The sequence below is a fragment of the Cotesia glomerata genome, linkage group LG7 (genome assembly GCF_020080835.1).
Source record: "Cotesia glomerata isolate CgM1 linkage group LG7, MPM_Cglom_v2.3, whole genome shotgun sequence".
Lineage (NCBI taxonomy): Eukaryota > Metazoa > Arthropoda > Insecta > Hymenoptera > Braconidae > Cotesia > Cotesia glomerata.
Window position 1 is genome coordinate 23155439 of NC_058164.1, and position 20820 is coordinate 23176258.

At 29.5% G+C, this 20820-nt stretch overlaps 1 protein-coding gene across 15 annotated transcripts in view; it reads left to right on the top strand.

Annotated features, from left to right (window-relative positions):
* LOC123269517 (kinesin-like protein unc-104) overlaps positions 1–20820 on the top strand; it is a 52482-nt gene that overhangs the window by 14947 nt on the left and 16715 nt on the right. For 7 of the 15 annotated variants that reach the window (XM_044735257.1, XM_044735260.1, XM_044735256.1 and 4 more), the window contains exons 2-13: positions 4578–5485; positions 7129–7131; positions 7218–7515; positions 7654–7692; positions 9986–10117; positions 10980–11426; positions 11509–11711; positions 14134–14251; positions 14408–14580; positions 16730–16905; positions 17122–17256; positions 20525–20781. In XM_044735257.1, coding sequence (XP_044591192.1) covers positions 4622–5485; positions 7129–7131; positions 7218–7515; positions 7654–7692; positions 9986–10117; positions 10980–11426; positions 11509–11711; positions 14134–14251; positions 14408–14580; positions 16730–16905; positions 17122–17256; positions 20525–20781 — 2845 coding nt within the window. In that variant the 5' untranslated portion in view covers positions 4578–4621. The remainder of the gene's footprint in view (positions 1–4577; positions 5486–7128; positions 7132–7217; positions 7516–7653; positions 7693–9985; positions 10118–10979; positions 11427–11508; positions 11712–14133; positions 14252–14407; positions 14581–16729; positions 16906–17121; positions 17257–20524; positions 20782–20820) is intronic. The other 8 variants (XM_044735258.1, XM_044735270.1, XM_044735267.1 and 5 more) reach the window with 6 other exon arrangements.

Sequence of the window (20820 nt, forward strand, 5' to 3'; positions counted from 1 at the left end):
GTATTTTAACTTCCTTCAATAAATTTTTTTTTATGATTTTCAAAGTTAGAATTTAACATAAATTGTCTTTTTTTGGCTTTTGATCCGCTTTTTTCTCACATTTTATATAATTTTTTGACAATAATACATCAAAAAAAAAAAAAAAAATGCCATTCGGCCTCACCCGAAATGGAAGGTAGATTTCATGTGATATGAAATTTTCTTCATTTAAGGTTAAAGACCCCATTAGTGGGACCTTTAACCCCTATTAGTGACACTTTTTCTTTCAATGAAAAAATGCACTACTTGGAATAAAAATTAAAAATTTTTTTGATCTAAAAGTCTTAAAGATTATAAATAATTTATTCATTATTGAAATTAATGATTTAATCAATTGAATAAGTACCAAAATCAAAGAAAGTCAGTAATTGGGTCCCCGCCACTAATGGGGTCTTTTACCCTATGTTATTTAATTTGTTGAATAACAAATGTTTATGTAATTTTTTAATTTTCAATCCGCTATAACTTTTAAACGAGTTAACTTATTATCACGTAGTTGACAACAGTCGATGCAGTTTTTTTGAATTCTATGATGAATTTCAAACCGTGAATCGATCAGATAAAAAATTTCGGAATTTGTTTGAAAAAAAAAAACGCTTTTTTCAATTTTTCTCGTCAACGATATCTCACAAACGAATCAAGCGATTTTGACCGGTCTGGCGGCGATCGACGTAGTTTTTTTATGTTAAGAGCTGATTAGTTTTTAAAATTGATCGGTAAAGCTGTTTAAAAGTCATTCTAAAAAAACATCATTTGAAAAAAAGTTTTCATTATTCTAAAATTTTTGAATGGCCCATAAAATTAATAAAAATCTTCATAAAGTATAAGTGTTGCAGGTCAACTTGAAAGTAATATAATCAGCTTCACCATAAAGTTTCCAGAAATTAGCTCTTTTCTGTCAGTCAAAAGTTATTCACGATTAAAGTTACAAAACTTGAAATTTACAAAATTTTGAAAATTTTAAATGGCCGCCATTTCTAAACTAGTTGACCGATTTTGCTCATCTTCGATCTCGACCTCGGTAATTACCCAAAGAATATGTGTACTAAGTTTCATCAAGATCGGTTGAAAACTTTTTGAGATATCCTGATAACAAGGCTGGTTATATTACATATATATATATTAAGGTGCTTTTTTTTTTCAACTATTTTTTTTTTTCAGTCCCATCGTGAAATTTTGTTGCAAGTACCAAAAAAAAAATACCCTGAAAGTTAGGGCCCTTAATATTAATATTAAGACCTCGACCCAGGCGTTTAAAGATTTCCCCTTAAAAAAACACAGAAATTTTGATTTTTTTATGTTTCAATTTCTATAGCTTAGTGGCATTTTACAGTATTGCTTCGACCGTGGACGGGTTTTTTTCAGAATTGAATGCTCTACAAAAGTGTCCATTGCAGCCAAGCCGTAACTCGAACCAGCGAGGTAGTACAGGCCTCTAAACTTGATTTTTCCATAAAATTTGCGTTTTTTCGCATTTATATATGACAAACTTAAAGAGCTTTTAATTTTCTACAAAAAAGGTCCTATGCACCAAGTCGCTAAAATCGAAATTTTCAGAGATATTTAATGATATTTTTAAAAGATATTTTTTATAATTTGACGCAATTTTCAATAAAAATTTGAAATTACTAAAAATTCATCATTAAATATCTCTGAAAATTTCGATTTTAGCGACTTGGTGCTTAGGACCTTTTTTGTAGGAAATTAAATGCTCTTCAAGTTTGTCATTCACATTTTTTCTGTAGCTCTTGTTATTCACGAGATAAATGCGAAAAAACGCGAATTTCATGGAAAAATCAAGTTAAGAGGCCTGTACTGCCTCGCCGGTTCGAGTTACGGCTTGGCCGCAATGGACACTTTTGTAGAGCATTCAATTCTGAAAAAAACTCGTCCACGGTCGGAGCAATGCTGTGAAATGCCACTGAGCTATAGAAATTTAAACATAAAAAAATTAAGATTTCTGTTTTTTTAAGGGGAAATCTTTAAACGCCTGGGTCGAGGTCTTAATATTAATATTAAGGGCCCAAACTTTCAGGGTATTTTTTTTTTTTTGGTACTTGCAACAAAATTTCACGATGGGACTGAAAAAAAAAGCACCCTAATATATATACATACATAATATATACAGGGTGTCCCAAAAGTCACGGACGCCATTGTAGCATCTGATGAAAAAAATAATTCTGAGACGAAAAGTCCTTAGCCATTTTTCAATTAACCGCATAGATAATTAATTACTAATTAAAAATAACATCTCTTTATTTGTTAGAGAGAGAGAGAGCGCCAGTGTCCAGTAAAATATGTGTCAAACAAAGACACAACTGTATGACTAACTAGTTTCTGCCTATAGCTAACGTAGTCACACATAATTTATTTACACATTCACACGTACAAGCGTCTTCGTTGGAACGCACTTGACGACACTAGTGCTCTCTCTCTAACGCATAAAAGGACGTTATTTTAATTAATAATTAATTATCTATGCGTCTGATTAAAAAATGGCTAAGGACTTTTCGTCTCACAATTATTTTGTTTATCAGATGCTACAATGGCGTCCGTTACTTCTGGGACACTCTATATATATATATAAATTTTTTAACCAATGGTATTTTTGGTACCTACTCGACTAATTATAACATATGATAGCAAAAATCAGGTAAAAATTTCACCTTGAGGACTAATGCAATAATTAGATTTCTAAAGAAATCTACCTAATAATTCTTATTCAATGATGAAGTCACTAAAATTTTTTAAAATTAAAGGCATGTTTAAATTAATTTTTAATTATCTATATTTTTATAAAAACGCATTCTTACTAACAAATACCATACAATTATTTTTTATTATCATATAGAGCCAGATCAATCCATATTAGAACATACAAGAAAACTTTTTAAAGGAAATCGATTATGATACGGAGCGAAATGTTAATTAAATTCTTTGCACAATCAAAAGTAATGTAGATATTACTTTTGCTGCATAATACTCCATGAAAATTAAAATAATGTAAATATTGATAAATCATAATGTGAATTTTACTAAATTTATAGTACTGAGTCCTATGCTGTCCAGTACTCAAATTCAAGTAATTTATACTTTTATTTTTAGTAGAGTTAACCAGCGTTGGACTCAAGTTAGCCTCAAGCAGCATAGTAATGGTTACATTATTGTATAGTTCGCATTACTTTTCTCTAATGTAAGCGCTACCAGACTATGACGTCTTATGTTCATGAGACGGCTAATATATTGAACGATTATCTATTCTTATTAACTTTTATAGTAAAAATAAAAAAATTATCAAATATTAATTACTTATATTGCCGTCAACTTGTTAGTTAAAACTGTAACTTAATAAAACTGATTTTATATCAACTAATTTTTTTTAACTAGTATAAAATTATTTGATTTTTTTTTCTGATAAAAATTGTTTGTTTTTATTTAAAAATTTTAATTGTAATTTTTTGATTTATTCAATTTATTATCCAAATTTAATTTAATGTGTCCATTCCCTGAAAACAGGCCTTTAAACTAAGCTTAGTAGGACTGAGTAGTTTTTTAAATACCATACGTTCTATACAGTATAGTAATAGTTACATTGCTAGCCTGACTACATTTCGTTTTTGATAAAGTATTAATTACTTTACTCTCAAAGTTATGGCAAATGAAAATGAACGTTACTGCTGCAAAGTTAACAGTAGTAGGTTCGTGTAGTAATACACTGATAGAAGGATTTAGTAACAAAATTTTTAGTCATTTATTTGGGAGAAAAAAAAATATTTTTTATCTATCAATATTATTCGTTCCAGTTTAATAAATGATTTTTTCATCCAAAATAAATTTTATTAATATGAACAAAGCCTTATTACAAGGAAATTAATACTATAGGGTAGGTACTAAATATTAATTTGATAAATACTGTCGGTAGATGGATATGCTTTAATTCCAATGTGATATATAACTTATTCACTGACTCAGATCATTTTATTCAACTCGATTTTGGGAGATTTATCTTCCCTTTGAAAACACACATACTCCCAAATGGCTTATATATCATTTCTCAGTGGAGTTTAGTTTAAATTTTTCAATTAGTCTATTATTGATGTGTTAAAAACTTGTTTAATTTTAAATTTTATAAATGTCTCAAATAAAAAATTATATTTTAATGAAATTATTTTCTTTATAATACCATATGTTTTTACTTAAAATTACTTATTTTAATTTTTTTTATTTATTTTGAGTAAAAAAAGAAGGTTTTACGCTAAAATTAGTTAAAAAATTAATTTCTTTAATATCAGTAAACGATTTATTGCGTAGCAATAAATCCTTTGTTAAATACTACTAAATATTTATTTGGTGGAAATAAATGGGCTGTGATAAATGATTAAGTAACTATTGCTAAATATTTGGTAATTAAAGGTTTGTTACTAAATCATTTAGTAACTATTACTAAATCTTATTAAATAGAACTAAATCTTTCTATCAGTGACAGAGATTGAATTATAAACTTTTCGCCGTGTAACAATTTTCTTCTTTTCTTCCAGAAAAAATTGGTAAATCCCGAGCGACGTAACAAAATCTATTCAAGATGTCGTCGGTAAAAGTAGCAGTGAGGGTTCGGCCCTTCAACAACCGTGAAATCTTGCGTGAAGCACAGTGTATAATCGAGATGGCCGGCAATACAACTTCGATAATAAACCCAAAAGCTCCTCCGAACACAAAAGAAGCGATAAAAAGCTTCAACTACGATTACTCTTACCACTCAATGGACCCGAAGGACGATAACTATTCCTCCCAAATAATGGTCTACAAAGACATCGGTGAAGAAATGCTTTTGCACGCCTTCGAAGGCTACAACGTCTGCATATTCGCGTACGGCCAGACCGGGGCCGGGAAGTCCTACACGATGATGGGCAAGCAGGAGGAGGGCCAGGAGGGAATAATCCCCCAGATCTGCAAGGACTTGTTCCGCAAGATCGGAAAGAATTCGAGCGACACCCTCAAACACTCGGTTGAGGTCTCTTACATGGAGATATACTGTGAAAGGGTTAGGGATCTGCTGAACCCCAAGAACAAAGGGAACCTCAGGGTCCGTGAGCATCCTCTTCTGGGGCCCTACGTCGAGGACTTGTCAAAGCTGGCTGTCATGTCCTACGAGGACATCCACGACCTTATTGATGAGGGAAACAAGGCCAGAACCGTTGCTGCCACTAACATGAACGAGACTTCCTCCAGGTCCCACGCGGTCTTTACCATCTTCTTTACCCAGCAGAAATACGATCCCACCACGGGGTTGGCCACCGAGAAGGTCAGCAAGATTTCCCTGGTCGACTTGGCTGGTAGCGAGAGGGCTGACTCCACTGGCGCTAAGGGCACCAGGTTGAAGGAGGGCGCTAATATTAACAAGAGTCTTACTACTCTTGGGAAGGTCATCAGCGCTCTTGCTGAGATTGTGAGTATTTTTTTGAAAAATAATAATTATATGGTCATAAATAGGGTCTGAACTTTTGCAGTTGTTTAAGATAGCATTCATGTATTAGTTACACAGAAAAAAAGGTTTACTTGAGCCAAGAAAATAATTTTCTTCCTAATTATTTTCTTGAGCAAAAAAAACTTTTTTTTGACAAGAAATTTCACTTATTCCAACAAAATTAATTCTCGAGCTTTAAGAAATACGTATCTTGATTCAAGAAAATTTATTCAAATCAAGAAAATCTTGTTTTGAGAAAATTCAGCCTTTGGCTCCAAAAAATTTAGTTCTTGATAGAAGTTAATTTTCTTGTCTTGAGAAAATTTCTCTCTTGCTCCAAAAAATTAATTATAAAGATAGAAGTGAATTTTCATTAATATTTTTATTGATTAACATGTCAAATGGGAAGATCAAATAATATTTCATCATTTTTTTTCATTCAATATGTATAATTGCACGCTAAAATAATATAAAATGGGTATCAAATATTCAAGAGAAAAATTTTCTCAAGGTGAGAAAATTTTTTTCTCAGCTGAAGTAGCCGGCGCTGCTTCCCTAAAGTATCTAAAAATCTTGATCAAATATAAAAATTTATTGTATCAAGTATTTATGATAATTTGAATTAAGAAAAAATGACTTCCACCGAGAATAGAATATCAAGAAAAATTTTTACTTCGGCCAACACAATTTCGGTCTTCCTTCAGGTACCCGAAAATTTTCTTGAGTCAAGAATTTTGTTCTCCAGTCAAGAAATTTTTTTTTTCTGTGTATGGACAACAATAAATTTTATTTTTATTTTTATTGACTACAATGGAAGAATATTTGTTGTGTGGGAAGTTAAACAACTAATTATTGACACCCTATTCTATTTAAAGATTTATTGAAATTAAGATTTTAATTAACATCGTATTTTTTTATGCAATCTTTATGATCAAAAAATTTTTTTAAATTAATTTATGAAAAATATAAAATATTTATTAATAGAATAAGAATAATTAACTTGATAAGGCAATTGAAAAATCTCATGTCTCAAATTCCAGAATTATTTTTATTAGATAAGAATCTTTTTCAAACGCTCATTTTTAATTAATTTTTTTATCTATTTTACATTGAAATTTTTTTAATAAATGAAGCTAATTTATAAAATCAACAGTATTAGATATTCACAATATCTATTTAATGCTTGTATAGAATCTTTCTTGACCACTCAATTTTCTAAGAATTGTTGGAAAAAAATACAATTTAAACAGGTCTGAGTTTTCGACTTAGGTATAATTTAAAAATAATAAAATAAATATGTTACCAAGTCTGACGGCAACTATAGATCTAAAAATATTGCATAAAAATTGAAATTTTTTATTTTTATTTCATTAATATATTTTAGAAAATTTTTTAAATAATTTGGATGATAAATGATAAATTAATATTTATTTTTATTGTCAATAATTTTTTCATAGTTTTTAATCAAATTAAATTAAATTTTTATTAAAATAAAATTAAAAATTTTTAAAATCAACATTTTTATGTTAAAATAATATTAATGTGTTTATTTCTTCATTTTATTAAATTTATTTAATAATTACTCTAATAATAATTAATTTTCTGTCCTGCAATCTTTGGAACAGGCGGTAAGAATTTTTCCAAAATAAAATTTTAAAAAAATTGATTTTAAGCAAGTAATTACTTACCAACTATTTATAAATTGAAATTACAGGCAACGAAAAAGAAGAAAAAAGCAGAATTCATCCCGTACCGTGACTCAGTATTAACCTGGCTGCTCCGAGAAAATTTGGGCGGCAATTCAAAAACCGCGATGATTGCGGCTGTGAGTCCCGCGGACATTAATTACGACGAGACACTTTCGACCTTAAGATACGCGGACCGCGCGAAACAGATCGTCTGCAAGGCGGTGGTAAACGAGGACGCCAACGCGAAACTCATCCGCGAGCTCAAAGAAGAAATCCAGAAGCTCCGCGAGCTGCTTAAACAGGAAGGAATCGACTTCCAAGAAGGTAATTGTTTTTTTTTTTTGTAACATATATGTATAAATCTAAATTTTGTGTAAATATTTTTGAATCTTTCGAAAAAATGAATATTTTGGAAGTCGGTCGGTTTTATAGAAAAAATTTATTTTTTTATGCTTAACGTAGGCCCCGATGGTAAAATTTCGTATGAAAAGAAAGAATCTAGTAAGTAATAGACAAAGATTCAGAAAGAACAAAACAACAGTACAAAAATATAGACACGCGAAAACAAATAACACTTAAATATTTTGAGTCGTCCATTAATTCATTTTTATTTATACGGAGAGAAAAATTTTGTCAGAATAAGTATTTAGAGACATTGATAAAAAAAAATGATTTGATTCAAGAAAAACTTTTTCTTCAAAATTTCATTCTTGTTTTAAGTAATTAAATTCTCTTAATTTAAGAAATTGATTCTCGAATCAAGAAACTTGGTTGTTTTAAAATAAGATATGTACAACTTCGCCCAAAAATTTCTTTCTCTTGGATTAAAATAGACGGTAACATAGGTTCAAGATATTACCGACTTGTTCCAAGTATGGCGCGACTCGAGAATCAACATATTATTTTACTTGTTTTAAGCATATAAATTTTTGTATTTTTGCTATCCTCTGTATTAATAAATATTTTTCGGCTTATAGAGAAATACAAATTTTTTTACTTCAAAGTTTTTTTCTGACTTAAACTTATAAAATTATAAATAAAAAAATTTGTTCTTGAATCAACAATCAATAATTCTTGAAATGAAATAAAATAATCCTTTATTGATGAGAATCGTTTTTGAATAAAGAATTCACTTGTATCGATCGAAGATAACATAGTCTTGAACCAAGTAAAAATGTTATCGATCGGAGTGATTAGATCTCTCACTCCAAGAAACATGGAATCAAGACAAAAATTTCTTGAAGTAAGACAACTAAGGTAAAAGACCCAGTTATTGACACTGGCCTAGTTAATTGACACTTGCAATTTTATTCTAATTAAAAGAATAAAATGTCAAAAAACCAATTATCTTAAAATTTATAATTCAAAAATAATATTTATTAATTTATTAGAGTAGATTTGTTTTATTTAAATAAAATAAAACTGCAAGTGTTAATAACTAGTTCAGTGTCAAAAACTGGGTCTTTTATCTTAGTTCTCTTCAAAATAATTTTCTTGGAACAAGAATATTTTTCTTTAATGAAGATATTTTTTTTTATCAGTTTTTATCAGACAGTTAATACTTTCGAACTTGTAAGTTTACTAAAGATATTTTCATTTATTTATTTTCTAATAAAGAATTATTACAAACTAACCTCAATGTAAATGCAAATCGAGTAATTAATAGTTTCATAAATTATTTTTTTTAATTTACCTAAAAAAATGTTAGGTTTATAAAATTACAAATTTTTAAGGGCAATAATAAAATATTTACCTTTCTAACTCATTTTTTATAGATAAACATTAAAAAAAAAAAAAAAAAAAAAACAATAAAATTGATGTATTAAGCGATCATTTGCAAATAGCTGTTCCTAGTTGCATCCGCCATCATGCAAACGCCCAGTTATAAATTTATCCGTAAGATGGCAGCTGCTTACTATTCTATCAACAATGCGTGATTAAAGAATGTTTGAAATTCGATTGCGGAAAGTTTTCTGACAAAACTTTTCTCTCAGTCCATCCATTATTCATCAGTTCATTTATTAAATAAAATTGAATGTAAAAACACAAGTGCTTTAAAAGCACGGCTTGGGTAAAAGCATCACGAGTATGTCGAAGCTTCAGCTTATTTTTTTGGTAACAAAAAATTGAAAAAGTAATTTGCTATTTTTCGTCCAAGTTTAATCGATTCGTTATAGTTTCAATTAACTTCCGGAGCTTTGCAAAAAGGAAATAAAATTTAGTCCTGCTGCTTGATTTGAAGCTTTTCGCATGTCGCAGGAACAATCTCTAGCCACTATTTGCAATAAAAATGACATGTAGAGATTTCACGGCACACGGAAAAAAAAAAAATTGATTGCTTTTTGTGTTACAGTCCTCGTGGATAACAAGACTATAAATTTTTTACGACAGTTTCTGATTGAATTTCACTCTCAATTGCAATCTCAGCAGAGTTTTTTCTCGTAAGGTTTTCTTTGGACTTTTTAATCGAATTTTCGGGCCGAAAAAATGGCGGTCGGGTGTAAAACTTGTTTATATATACGCGAAAAATCGTCAAAGTTTTTTTGCAGCACCTCTATTTTGATACAAAAAAAAGTCAAAAATGCTTTGCAGTAAATTTGCACAGAATGTTCGTACTGAAAGCTTCAAATGAAATTGAAAGATCAACACGCAAAGCTTTTTAAAATGAAAGCATCTATCTTCACACTAAGCTTCGGCTTAACCAACAAACTTAATCAAGAACAAACTCGAGTTTTTCAAATATCTTAAGATTGATAAGAAAAAGCTAACCTAATTTTGCAAATTAATTTTTTAGGAGATGAAGGTGCGATAATAAAGCCCTCGAAACGCGAAGAAGATCTCAAAGAAGTACGCCAACGACTTCCTTCACATCAGACAGCTGAGGAAGCCGTTGATCAGTTGCAAGCTTCCGAGAAACTTATTGCAGGTAAGATTTTTATTAATTTTTAATTTTTATAAAAGCGTTAATTTATCTTTATAGTCTGATTGACGCTACCGGGTGGGATAAGACGAAATTTACGATTTCTTCGAGATAAATTCCAACTAAAATTCATAGTATACTTATAGAAGATATAAAAAAAACACTGGTACAAAGAAAAATAACCACAAACAGATTAAAAACACCCCAGAATCAATTAATTAAGATTTCGTACAAAATAACTATTTTGAAGACCCACTACGTTGATTTCTCAAAAATTAATGAGCTTGTAAACACTTTAACTTTTTAAAAATCCTATTTTTTACATTTATTTTTTTTTAAATCTTTTCGTATGATCACTGCGGAGAATCCTTTTGAAAATCTTAGCTCAATATTGTTTTGTTCAATTATAATAAATATATTTCTTCCGGCAGTAAGACCCAACCTTCTACCCTTTGATCAGCCGTGTTTGTTTTTTTAAGCATAAATTTATTTAACGAGTGAGTACAGCTGAGATTATACTTGGACTATTGGATTCTCGAGCGTTGTTCGAAATGACCAGAAGGTGGCGCGGTAGTACACTTCTATCGGAATGTACAGTTTCTCTCAAGCGAGGCGGGCTGTTCAAAACTAAACTTTAAAAACTATAAATTTAAAAAATTCTATTTGTTATGTACTTAGCCCTTAAAAATTTCTTTAACGTTAATAAATTTAATGTTAATTCCCTATTAAATTTTAACTCTCAAAATTTATCTAAATTATTGATACTTTCTTGGACTGCATCGAAGGTCTAATTTACCTTTTAATTGCCTAAAATTGAATTATAGTGGTTTTAATTAAAAATTAATGTTTTTAAATTCAAACTTCGTAGAATTGAACGAAACATGGGAAGAAAAATTAAAGCGAACAGAATCAATACGCTTAACACGAGAAGCAGTGTTCGCCGAAATGGGAGTCGCTGTAAAAGAAGATGGCGTAACTGTCGGCGTATTTTCGCCCAAAAAGACTCCTCACCTCGTCAACCTCAACGAAGACCCTTTGATGTCCGAGTGCTTGATTTATTATATAAAAGACGGGTACACGCGAGTCGGCTCCGCTGAGGCGAATATTCCCCAGGACATCCAGTTATGCGGACCGCATATTCTGAGCGAGCATTGTATCTTTGAGAACCACGAGGGGATTATTAAGTTAATCCCCACTGCTGGTGCTCTGATTTATGTTAACGGTCGCGAAGTTTCTGAGCCAATTATTCTGAAAACGGGATCTCGTGTAATCCTCGGCCGCAACCATGTCTTCAGATTTAATCACCCTGATCAAGGTTTGTGTTTTATTGTTGTTCGATAGATTTTGTATCAACGTAGATGTTAGTACACTTTAGCAATAATTTTATCTACTTACAGTAAGAGTAAGGCGTGAAAAGAATTCCCCTGCAGAGACACCAGGAAATGGAGAAACAGTCGACTGGAACTTTGCACAAATAGAATTACTTGAAAAACAAGGAATTGATCTCAAAGTTGAAATGGAGAAACGTTTGTTGGTTCTTGAGGAACAGTTCCGCAAGGAAAAGGAAACCGCTGATCAATTGTTCGAAGAAGAGCGCAAGGTAACATTTTTCTTTGTTTGCTTTCAACTTCAATAATTTTTTATATTTACACAGTGATAGAAGGATTTATTTGTACCAAAAAAGATTTCTTAATAGTTAACAAATTATTTATTAGAGACCACTTTTTAGTATTAAACAAATATTTCTTAGTATTTAAAATGATTTGTTTGCATTTAATAAATCTGATATTCATCTATTAAATATTAATAAATATTTTTAAATACTAAGAAATATTTATTAAGGACTAAAAAGTGGTCTCTAATAAATGATTTGTTAAATATTAACAAATATTTTTAACTATAAACAAATCCTTCTATCAGTGCAGGTAATATTCTTCCTTGTTAAACTATAGAGTCGGGTTCAATCCCAGCATGCACCAATGAATATTATTTTCACAATAAAATTTATCCCGCGGCTTATGATGTTAACTAAGCTGATTTAACAATCATGGCTTAGTTTTAAGCTTAATTACAAATTAATTAATTTTGATGGGTGTTTTTATCGATTTTAACCCAACAAACAGCCATTTGTAATTTTTTTTAAATACTGATTCGTGTTACGACTAAATAGTACAGTTAATTGTTTTTCAAAAATTCTAACAGATGGCAGCAGTCGTATATGACCACTAGAAGAAAGCAATTATGCACGACTTATAATGCGAAACAAAAAATTCTTTTTTCTTTCTGCAAGAATTTTTGTTGTTTTACTTAGTTCACATAATCAAAATGATTAAAGGTAGCACTACCGGTTTTAGAATTTAATGAAACTTAGCATATTGGTTCTTTATAAAATCATAATTAAGCAGTAAAATTTCGGAAGCCTACAGAGAACTAAAAAAAAGATATTTATAAATTTTTGCCTTTACCATTGATCTTTATGAGAAATCACAGACTTTATTTTATTTCACAAAACTAGACATTCAGATTTCTATAATATTGGTATCAATATAAAGAAAAAAATGTATTGAATATTTTGGGTGTCACGCTTAAATAACCGCGACAAAATAACCGACGAAAAAATAACCAAACGACAAAATAACCGTTTAAAGGAATATTTGCAAAAAATTCAAATGTTCAGTATGAAATTTCCGTACTTTATTTATTAGCGCATACGATAACTAGCTCAAGTGTTGGTCTAATTTTGAATGAACACACACAAAAACCATGTTAAAAGGGCGCAACATGATTAAGTACCCGCCTATGTTATAATTACCGAATAAGAATAACAATAATTTAATAGAAAATTTCAATGTAATAAAAATGTTGGTTGAATATAATTAATATGTGGTCTCCAAATAAAACCATAAGCTCAAAGCTTGTGATAAGAATAGTTAATAAATAATTGAGAAAAAAGTACTAGTCAACTTAAATGTGGCAACGCTACAGAAAAGGTTAGGACGCGCACGATATTCAAACATACATGTGGTATAATTGAGGTTATAATTGAGGATGGTTTTACTTGTATCACTGTAGAGTGTTTTACCAGGGAGGGTGGGGAATTATTGTCTCTCCACTTTTTTCTCCGCAATATAATCTCTCAACCCCGTCATTATAACTCTCAACCACTTTTTCGTCCCCACCCCCCTGCATGTCGGGATTTTTTCTTTCATGCCCGATACACATGTGCTGCGACTGTGGCCGACTTACGCGTTATAATCAGTACCTGCATTTGCATTACGGTCTTAAATAGTATGGAGGTACTTCTATAATGACATTTTACCTCCATAACTATACGGGAAAACCACAGAAAACCCGACCGGTACAGAGGCTGGCAATTAAACGCACATATTCTTAGTTTATAATCATTGAAAAATATTGGTGCGCGCCGGAATCGAACCCTGGTCCCACTCTTTCGAAATGCAGGTACCGAGCCGATTAGGCTATTGCCAACCTTACATGTGGTATATTTTTCGTTTAATTCCTTTGCCAGTGCAACTTGTTTCAGATTTTTTATACATCTTTTCGATAACTCTTTTACCTTTTCAATGAAATACTTTTTTTGTGCAATTTAATAAATTTAACTCTGACATTTTAGTAAATAGACATATGCGACTGATTATTAGTGTAAAAATAAATAAATGTATGGGCAATAGATTTCCGCGCATAAACTCATATATGATGAGTGAAACAGAATATATTTCTATCTCCTTAGCTTTTACGCGGCGTTGCCAAATAAAAATACTACTGAAGCCAAATCACTCAAAGCATTAACACTAATTTGACACCTGTGTTAACGGTAGTACTACCTTAAATAAAATTGAACAAATAATTCAATCAAAAATAATTCTTCAAGTTTAAAAAATTTATTGAGAGTAATAAAAACAAAAAATTGTTAAAATAAACTAAAAATTTTTTCCCATGAAGCGATAGAAAAATATTCGTAGTTTTTATCTAGTACTTAGATAAAACATTTAAAATTTTAGAAATTCGAAGCTCGAATTGACGCCCTACAGAAGCAAGTTGAAGAACAAAGCATGACTATGTCAATGTACAGTAGTTACACCCCTGAAGACTTCAACAACATCGAGGAAGACATTTTCGGTGAGTTACTAAAACCTAAAATTGAATGAGTCACCAACAATCCTCACTTTGCTTACAACCTCGCAAAAATAAAAAGAAAATAACAAAAACATACTTACAAAAATTAATAACAATGCTTGGCTACATTATTTGCCCGGTTATGACTTGTCATTTCAGTCAACCCATTGTTTGACGCAGAGAGCAACTGGAGCGAGCGCGAGTTCCAGCTGGCAGGTTGGGCATTTCGCAAATGGAAGTATCATCAGTTCACAAGTCTACGGGATGATTTATGGGGCAATGCTATATTTCTCAAAGAAGCTAACGCTATTTCTGTCGAGCTTAAGAAGAAGGTAATGATTGTAATCTCTGAGACAATTATATTGTATGCTTTAAGCGCGAGCGCAAAAGTACCCTTAAAATCCGGATTTTAATATTACCATTTCGTGACATAAATCTTACTTTACATAATGTACTTATAAATGACAAAAAGGTACACTGTTAAAGAAAAAAAAATCAAAAATTTTTTTTTAATCAATTAATTGCTATTTTCACGTAAAAAGTAGTTTTGATAACTTTTGAAAAAGTCAATTTTTTAATTTCTTCATCGGCCTTATGAGAAGTTGTAAAATATAAATTGCAGCTTAATATTGTTTTGATTAATTATACTCAATTTTTTTCGGTTGAAAATCGGAGAAATTTTTTGTTCATTTACAAAAATTTATTTTTTAATGTAGCTTAATTGTTTAGCTTTATAATTGGTTTTTTTTAAATAATTTTGTACACATTAGAATAAAAGAGGGCATTCAATTTGTAAGATAAAAATAATGCCGGCAGAAAAATTTTAAACCTTTAAAATTGAGTTGTAAATAAAATAAATTTCTTTTAATTAACTTACTAGCAACCTTGCAGTCACTATGTGACTACCGTGACTCGTGAACTATAAATAAATAAAATTTTACTTTATTAAATAATGACTTTTGTTAAAATGCACTGTACTTCCTTAACTATTGACATTCTTAAAAATATAAGCTCATCCCGATGTTATACTCATCAAGAGCTTTCATTTGAGTACCCATATACATTTTGATATATTTTTCATATATACATATATATAATATATATAAAATATATGAAAAAATGATGTGGGTACTGAAATCAAAGGTCTCGATGAGTGTAACTTCGGGGTGAGCTTATACCTTTAAAAATGTCAATATTTCACAAGATACAAGGTCATTTCCTAATTATGTATCTTGTTAAATTTCACTGTACTTTCTTAACTATTTACATTTTTAAAGATATAAGCTCATTTCGATGTTACAATCATCAAGAGCTTTCATTGGAGTACCCACATGCTTTTTGATATATTTTCCATATATACATATATCTAATATATATATAAATATATGAAAAATTGATGTGGGTACTCAAATGAAAGGTCTCGATGAGTGTAATATCGGGGTGAGCTTATATCTTTAAAAATGTTAATAATTCACAAGATACAAGGTCATTTCCTAATTATGTATCTTGTTAAATTGCACTGTACTTTCTTAACTATTGACGTGTTTAAAGATATAAGCTCATCCCGATGTTGTATTCATCAAGAGCTCTCATTTGAGTACCCACATGCTTTTTGATATATTTTCCATATATACATATATCTAATATATATATAAATATATGAAAAATTGATGTGGGTACTCAAATGAAAGGTCTCGATGAGTGTAATATCGGGGTGAGCTTATATCTTTAAAAATATTAATAATTCACAAGATACAAGGTCATTTCCTAATTATGTATCTTGTTAAACTGCACTGTACTTTCTTAACTATTGACGTGTTTAAAGATATAAGCTCATCCCGATGTTGTATTCATCAAGAGCTCTCATTTGAGTACCCACATGCTTTTTGATATATTTTCCATATATACATATATCTAATATATACATAAATATATGAAAAATTAATGTGGGTACTCAAATAAAAGGTATTGATGAGTGTTACATCGGGATGAGCTTATATCTTTCAAAATGTCAATCTTTCACAAGATACAAGCTCATTTCTTAATTATGTATCTAGAAATAGAGCAATTTCGAATGCAGCCTAAATACTTATCATAATAAAATGTCTATTGGTGAGAATGATATGAAAACTTGATAAGGCACAAATTCAAGTCAAGACCTTTGCAATGACTCTAAATTTCACTTAAAAAAACCGATTTCATCATATGATTATCATGAATACAAAATTTTTCTTATTATCTTAATAATATAGATTATTAAAATTATTTTTCAAATTTACACAATATATAATTTTTTTTCAAATACGTTTGATGTAAAATTATTAAAAAGTTGAAAATAGCATTAAAATTGTTAGTAAAAACAAATTTATGCAGTACATGAGCGCTTACAGCATGAATAATTGAATTTACCAAACTTTTTCCCCCTAGTTTGGTTCAACGCTTCTAAAATAAATTCGATTACTAAACAAAAATTATTTTTAGGTTCAATTTCAATTTACTCTACTAACAGACGCTCTCTACTCACCTCTGCCTCCCGATTTGTTGCCAGCGGACGACGAAGAAGACGAAGAACGGCCGTTCCCGCGAACAATCGTCGCCGTTGAAGTTCAAGACACTAAAAATGGCGCGACTCACTACTGGACTCTGGACAAACTTCGGTAACTATTTTTCCAGTTTGAGTTTTTTTAGTAGCTGACTTTAAACATAAAACCTTTAGAATATTTGGTAGAAAATGGTTTGGTGTGATATAACTTGAATTTTAATATTGATAATCTCAAAGGCAAAAGATAGGACTAGGGTTAATGGGAAAGCTTAATTGGTATAGAAAAAAAATAAGGAACTTATAAATAAAATATTGTATAATGAAATTGTAGACAACGCTTGGAATTGATGCGTCACGTGTACAATGAAGATGTAAGCATAGACCTGTTCCCCGAGACTCTGCCACCGGAGGATGATATATTCCATTTGTATTCGAGGTTCTCATTCGCAAATCTTTTGCCTTCGAGGTTGGTTTTCGGTTCGCGTTTTCCCCATTTATAATAAATATTACAAATATATATAAATCCAGGCTTATAAATATATATATATTTATATATATATATACATATTATCAAGCTTATGTCTTGTCGTGCACGGCTTGCACATTTCCTTGACAATGTTTTTATTAAGTGTATGTCTAACCTCAAGTTATTTGTTTCAAACTGAAAGCAACCACTATCTTTGGAAAGACAAAAATAATTATTTTCATAACTTGTTTTCTCGCTTCAAAAAATTTCTTGCCCTTAATTCTACTTTTTATTTCACGGAAGATGATACAGAAAATTCAATACTGAAAAATAATTCTTAAAAACTAAAATAATTCCGTTTTCTTTTAAGAATTTTGGTTCAAAAAATAGGTTTTTCATTTAAAATACCAAGAAAATCAATTTAAAAACTAAATTTTAACTTCAAAATATCTAAAAAAGTATTCAAGTAAATATTTATCAGATGGTAAAATAATCATACTACACGGAAAAAAAGTAAAATGTAAAATTCACTCGGATTCCGGTCAATTATTATAGTTTCAAACTGTACAGCGGACATCGGAGGGGAACAAATGTAAATATTACAAAACTTAATGTAGAAAGTGTAAAAGCCACAATTTATAATTTAATATCGAAAGTGTGATTAGTAGCTTTCATTATATTAAATAAAAACTCTCTCATCTTAAAAAATTACAGTTTCAAACAGTAAAAATTTCCGTTTCAATATACATGTATAGTCTACCCGAGAAAAAATATTTATATATAATTATATATAAATTGGTTATATATGATTATATATGAAAAATGGCCAAATATAACCATATCTAATCATATATAATTATATATAATAATATATAACAATATTTAATTATATATTTATTACATCTAATTAATTATTGGGTTAATTTTATGGATAGAGTATTTAATATGGTCCTACGCAATTCTCTGTAACCAATTAAAATGCAAAAAAAAATATCTAGCTATAATTTTACGGCTATAACACCAGCGGTCACCCATCCAACTATTAACCCTGCTCAATGCTGCTTAACTTTAGTGATCTCCGTGCGTCTTGAAGTTTCTGTCTGCTCTGTGCTGCTGTCTTAGATGACAATGATTCTATGATCTACATAATGTATCATATGGGTTTATCATAAATATAATATAAAAATTGATTTAAAAATATATTTGGATAGTCATAATTCATAATTTATTTATTTGACCGAATTTCATAATAATATAACACTTATTTAAATAATAAAATAAATAATGATTTTACTATTAGGTAGTAGCAGAGCAGACCAAAACATCTCATAGGAAATGTAACAAATTTTGTATTTCAGAATTATTTAAACGTAATTATAAACATCATTTTATACTTTTTGTGATTACCAAAAAAAAATTTTTTTTCAAAGAAAAAATTTTTATATATGTTAATTATATATAAGCATATATAATTATATATACTTATATATAATTATATATGGGATTATATATAATCTTGGATGGCTACATATTGCTCCATATATAGTCATATATAATTATATATGATTATATATGACCTCATATACAATTCCATATATAATCATGTATGATTATATATAACTATATATAATTATATATGGAACTATATATAATCTTGCTTGGCTGTATATTGCTCCATATATAGTCATATATAATTATATATGATTGTATATAATTATATATGATTATATATAATTGTATATAATTATATATGTGGTTCCATATATAATCATACATAGTCATATATGATTATATACAATTATATATGATTATATAGAAACATTTTTTCTCGGGTATACTATTAGGAGAAGGATAAGGTCTCACACTCGGAGAATTTAACATTTGAAACAGTAAAAATTCTACTCTTAAAATATATATTTTACCAGTCTAAGCAAATCAGTAATTATAATTTGATTTTCAGCGTTTCGTTTAAAATTTACCGTTTTACTTTGTAAATATTGACGTTGCTTGTATAGAAATTTAGTAACTGTAGTTTATATTTTTACATATCATGCGATCATTTTTTAGGTACGAAATGATAATTATCAAAGTCAAAATTATTAAATATTATACTTTAACATTTTCGACTTTCACATAGCAAATATTACTGTTTGAAATAGTATTTTCTTCCATGTAAATAATAAATTGTAGCATTTAAATGATAAATATTATAAAGTGATTGTTAAAATCACGATTTTACTGTTTGAAATGGTAATTTTTTCCAGTTGATCATTACTTATTATAAATCGACTATTATTTATCACAGTTTACTCTTTTCCATATAACGATAATAACGTTCGATGCAATGATGAAATTTTTTCGGTTGTAAACGAAATTTCTGAGATGAGTTGACTATAAATATTCAGGGGAAATCCGTTAGGGTATCAGTTGTTCAAGTGAACTTGAAAATTTCGTTTGGTGAATCGAAAGAAGACTAAGTTAAATTTTCTTTATAATTATTTTTTGATCATGATTAAAACTGCACTGATAAATAACTAATTGATTCAAGATAAATTTCATTAACAAGACAAAAAATATTATTAATCGAAACTTCTTGCCCTTAATTCTACTTTTCATTTCACGGAATCTGATACAGAAAATTCATTACTGAAAAACAATTCTTAAAAACTAAAATAATTTTGTTTTCTTTTAAGAATTTTGGATTTTTGGTTCAAAAAGTAGTTTTTTTATTTAAAATTCCATAAAAATCATTTTAAAAACCAAATTTCAACTTCAACATATCCAAAAAAGTATTCAAGACTTTTTTTATGGGATAGAAAATATCAGAAATCGGATAATTTTTCGTTTTCAACGGTATTCTTGAAACAAGTCGGTAATATTTAGAACCGACGTTGTATCTTGATCCTCGAGGAAGAAATTCTTGGACGAAATATCAGTGTACCTTGTTTAAAAAAATTAAAGTGCTTCGTAAAAATTTAATTATTTTTAGTTAGTAAAAATTGAAGAAAGTTGTAAATTTAACATTTTCCTAATTAACCACTAAAAATTGTCATTATAACCTAGAAAACTAAATTAAAAGTAACACAAAGTTTTGCAGAACATGACACCAGATGTCGTTACGATTAATAGTCCGCGGTAACTTTGTATTAACTTGATCATTTAAGTTTTAATAGATATTTTTTATTGCAACAATGAAAACTTTTCCAAAGGTAGAGGTTTCTTGATGACAAAACTTTATCCAAAACTAACTTAAAAATTTGTGATGTAGACAACGTCTCGAATTGATGCGAGAAATGTATCATAATGAAGCCGAGTTATCACCAACATCCCCGGATTACAACATTGAAAGCATAACAGGCGGTGATCCGTTTTACGACCGATTCCCCTGGTTCCGCATGGTTGGACGCTCATTCGTTTATCTGAGCAATCTTATGTACCCGGTGCCACTCATACATAAAGTCGCCATTGTCAATGAAAAAGGAGATGTTAAAGGTTATCTACGTGTCGCCGTTCAAGCCGTTATTGGTACGTACCGTCTAAAATTTTCTGTTGGGATTCTTTGAA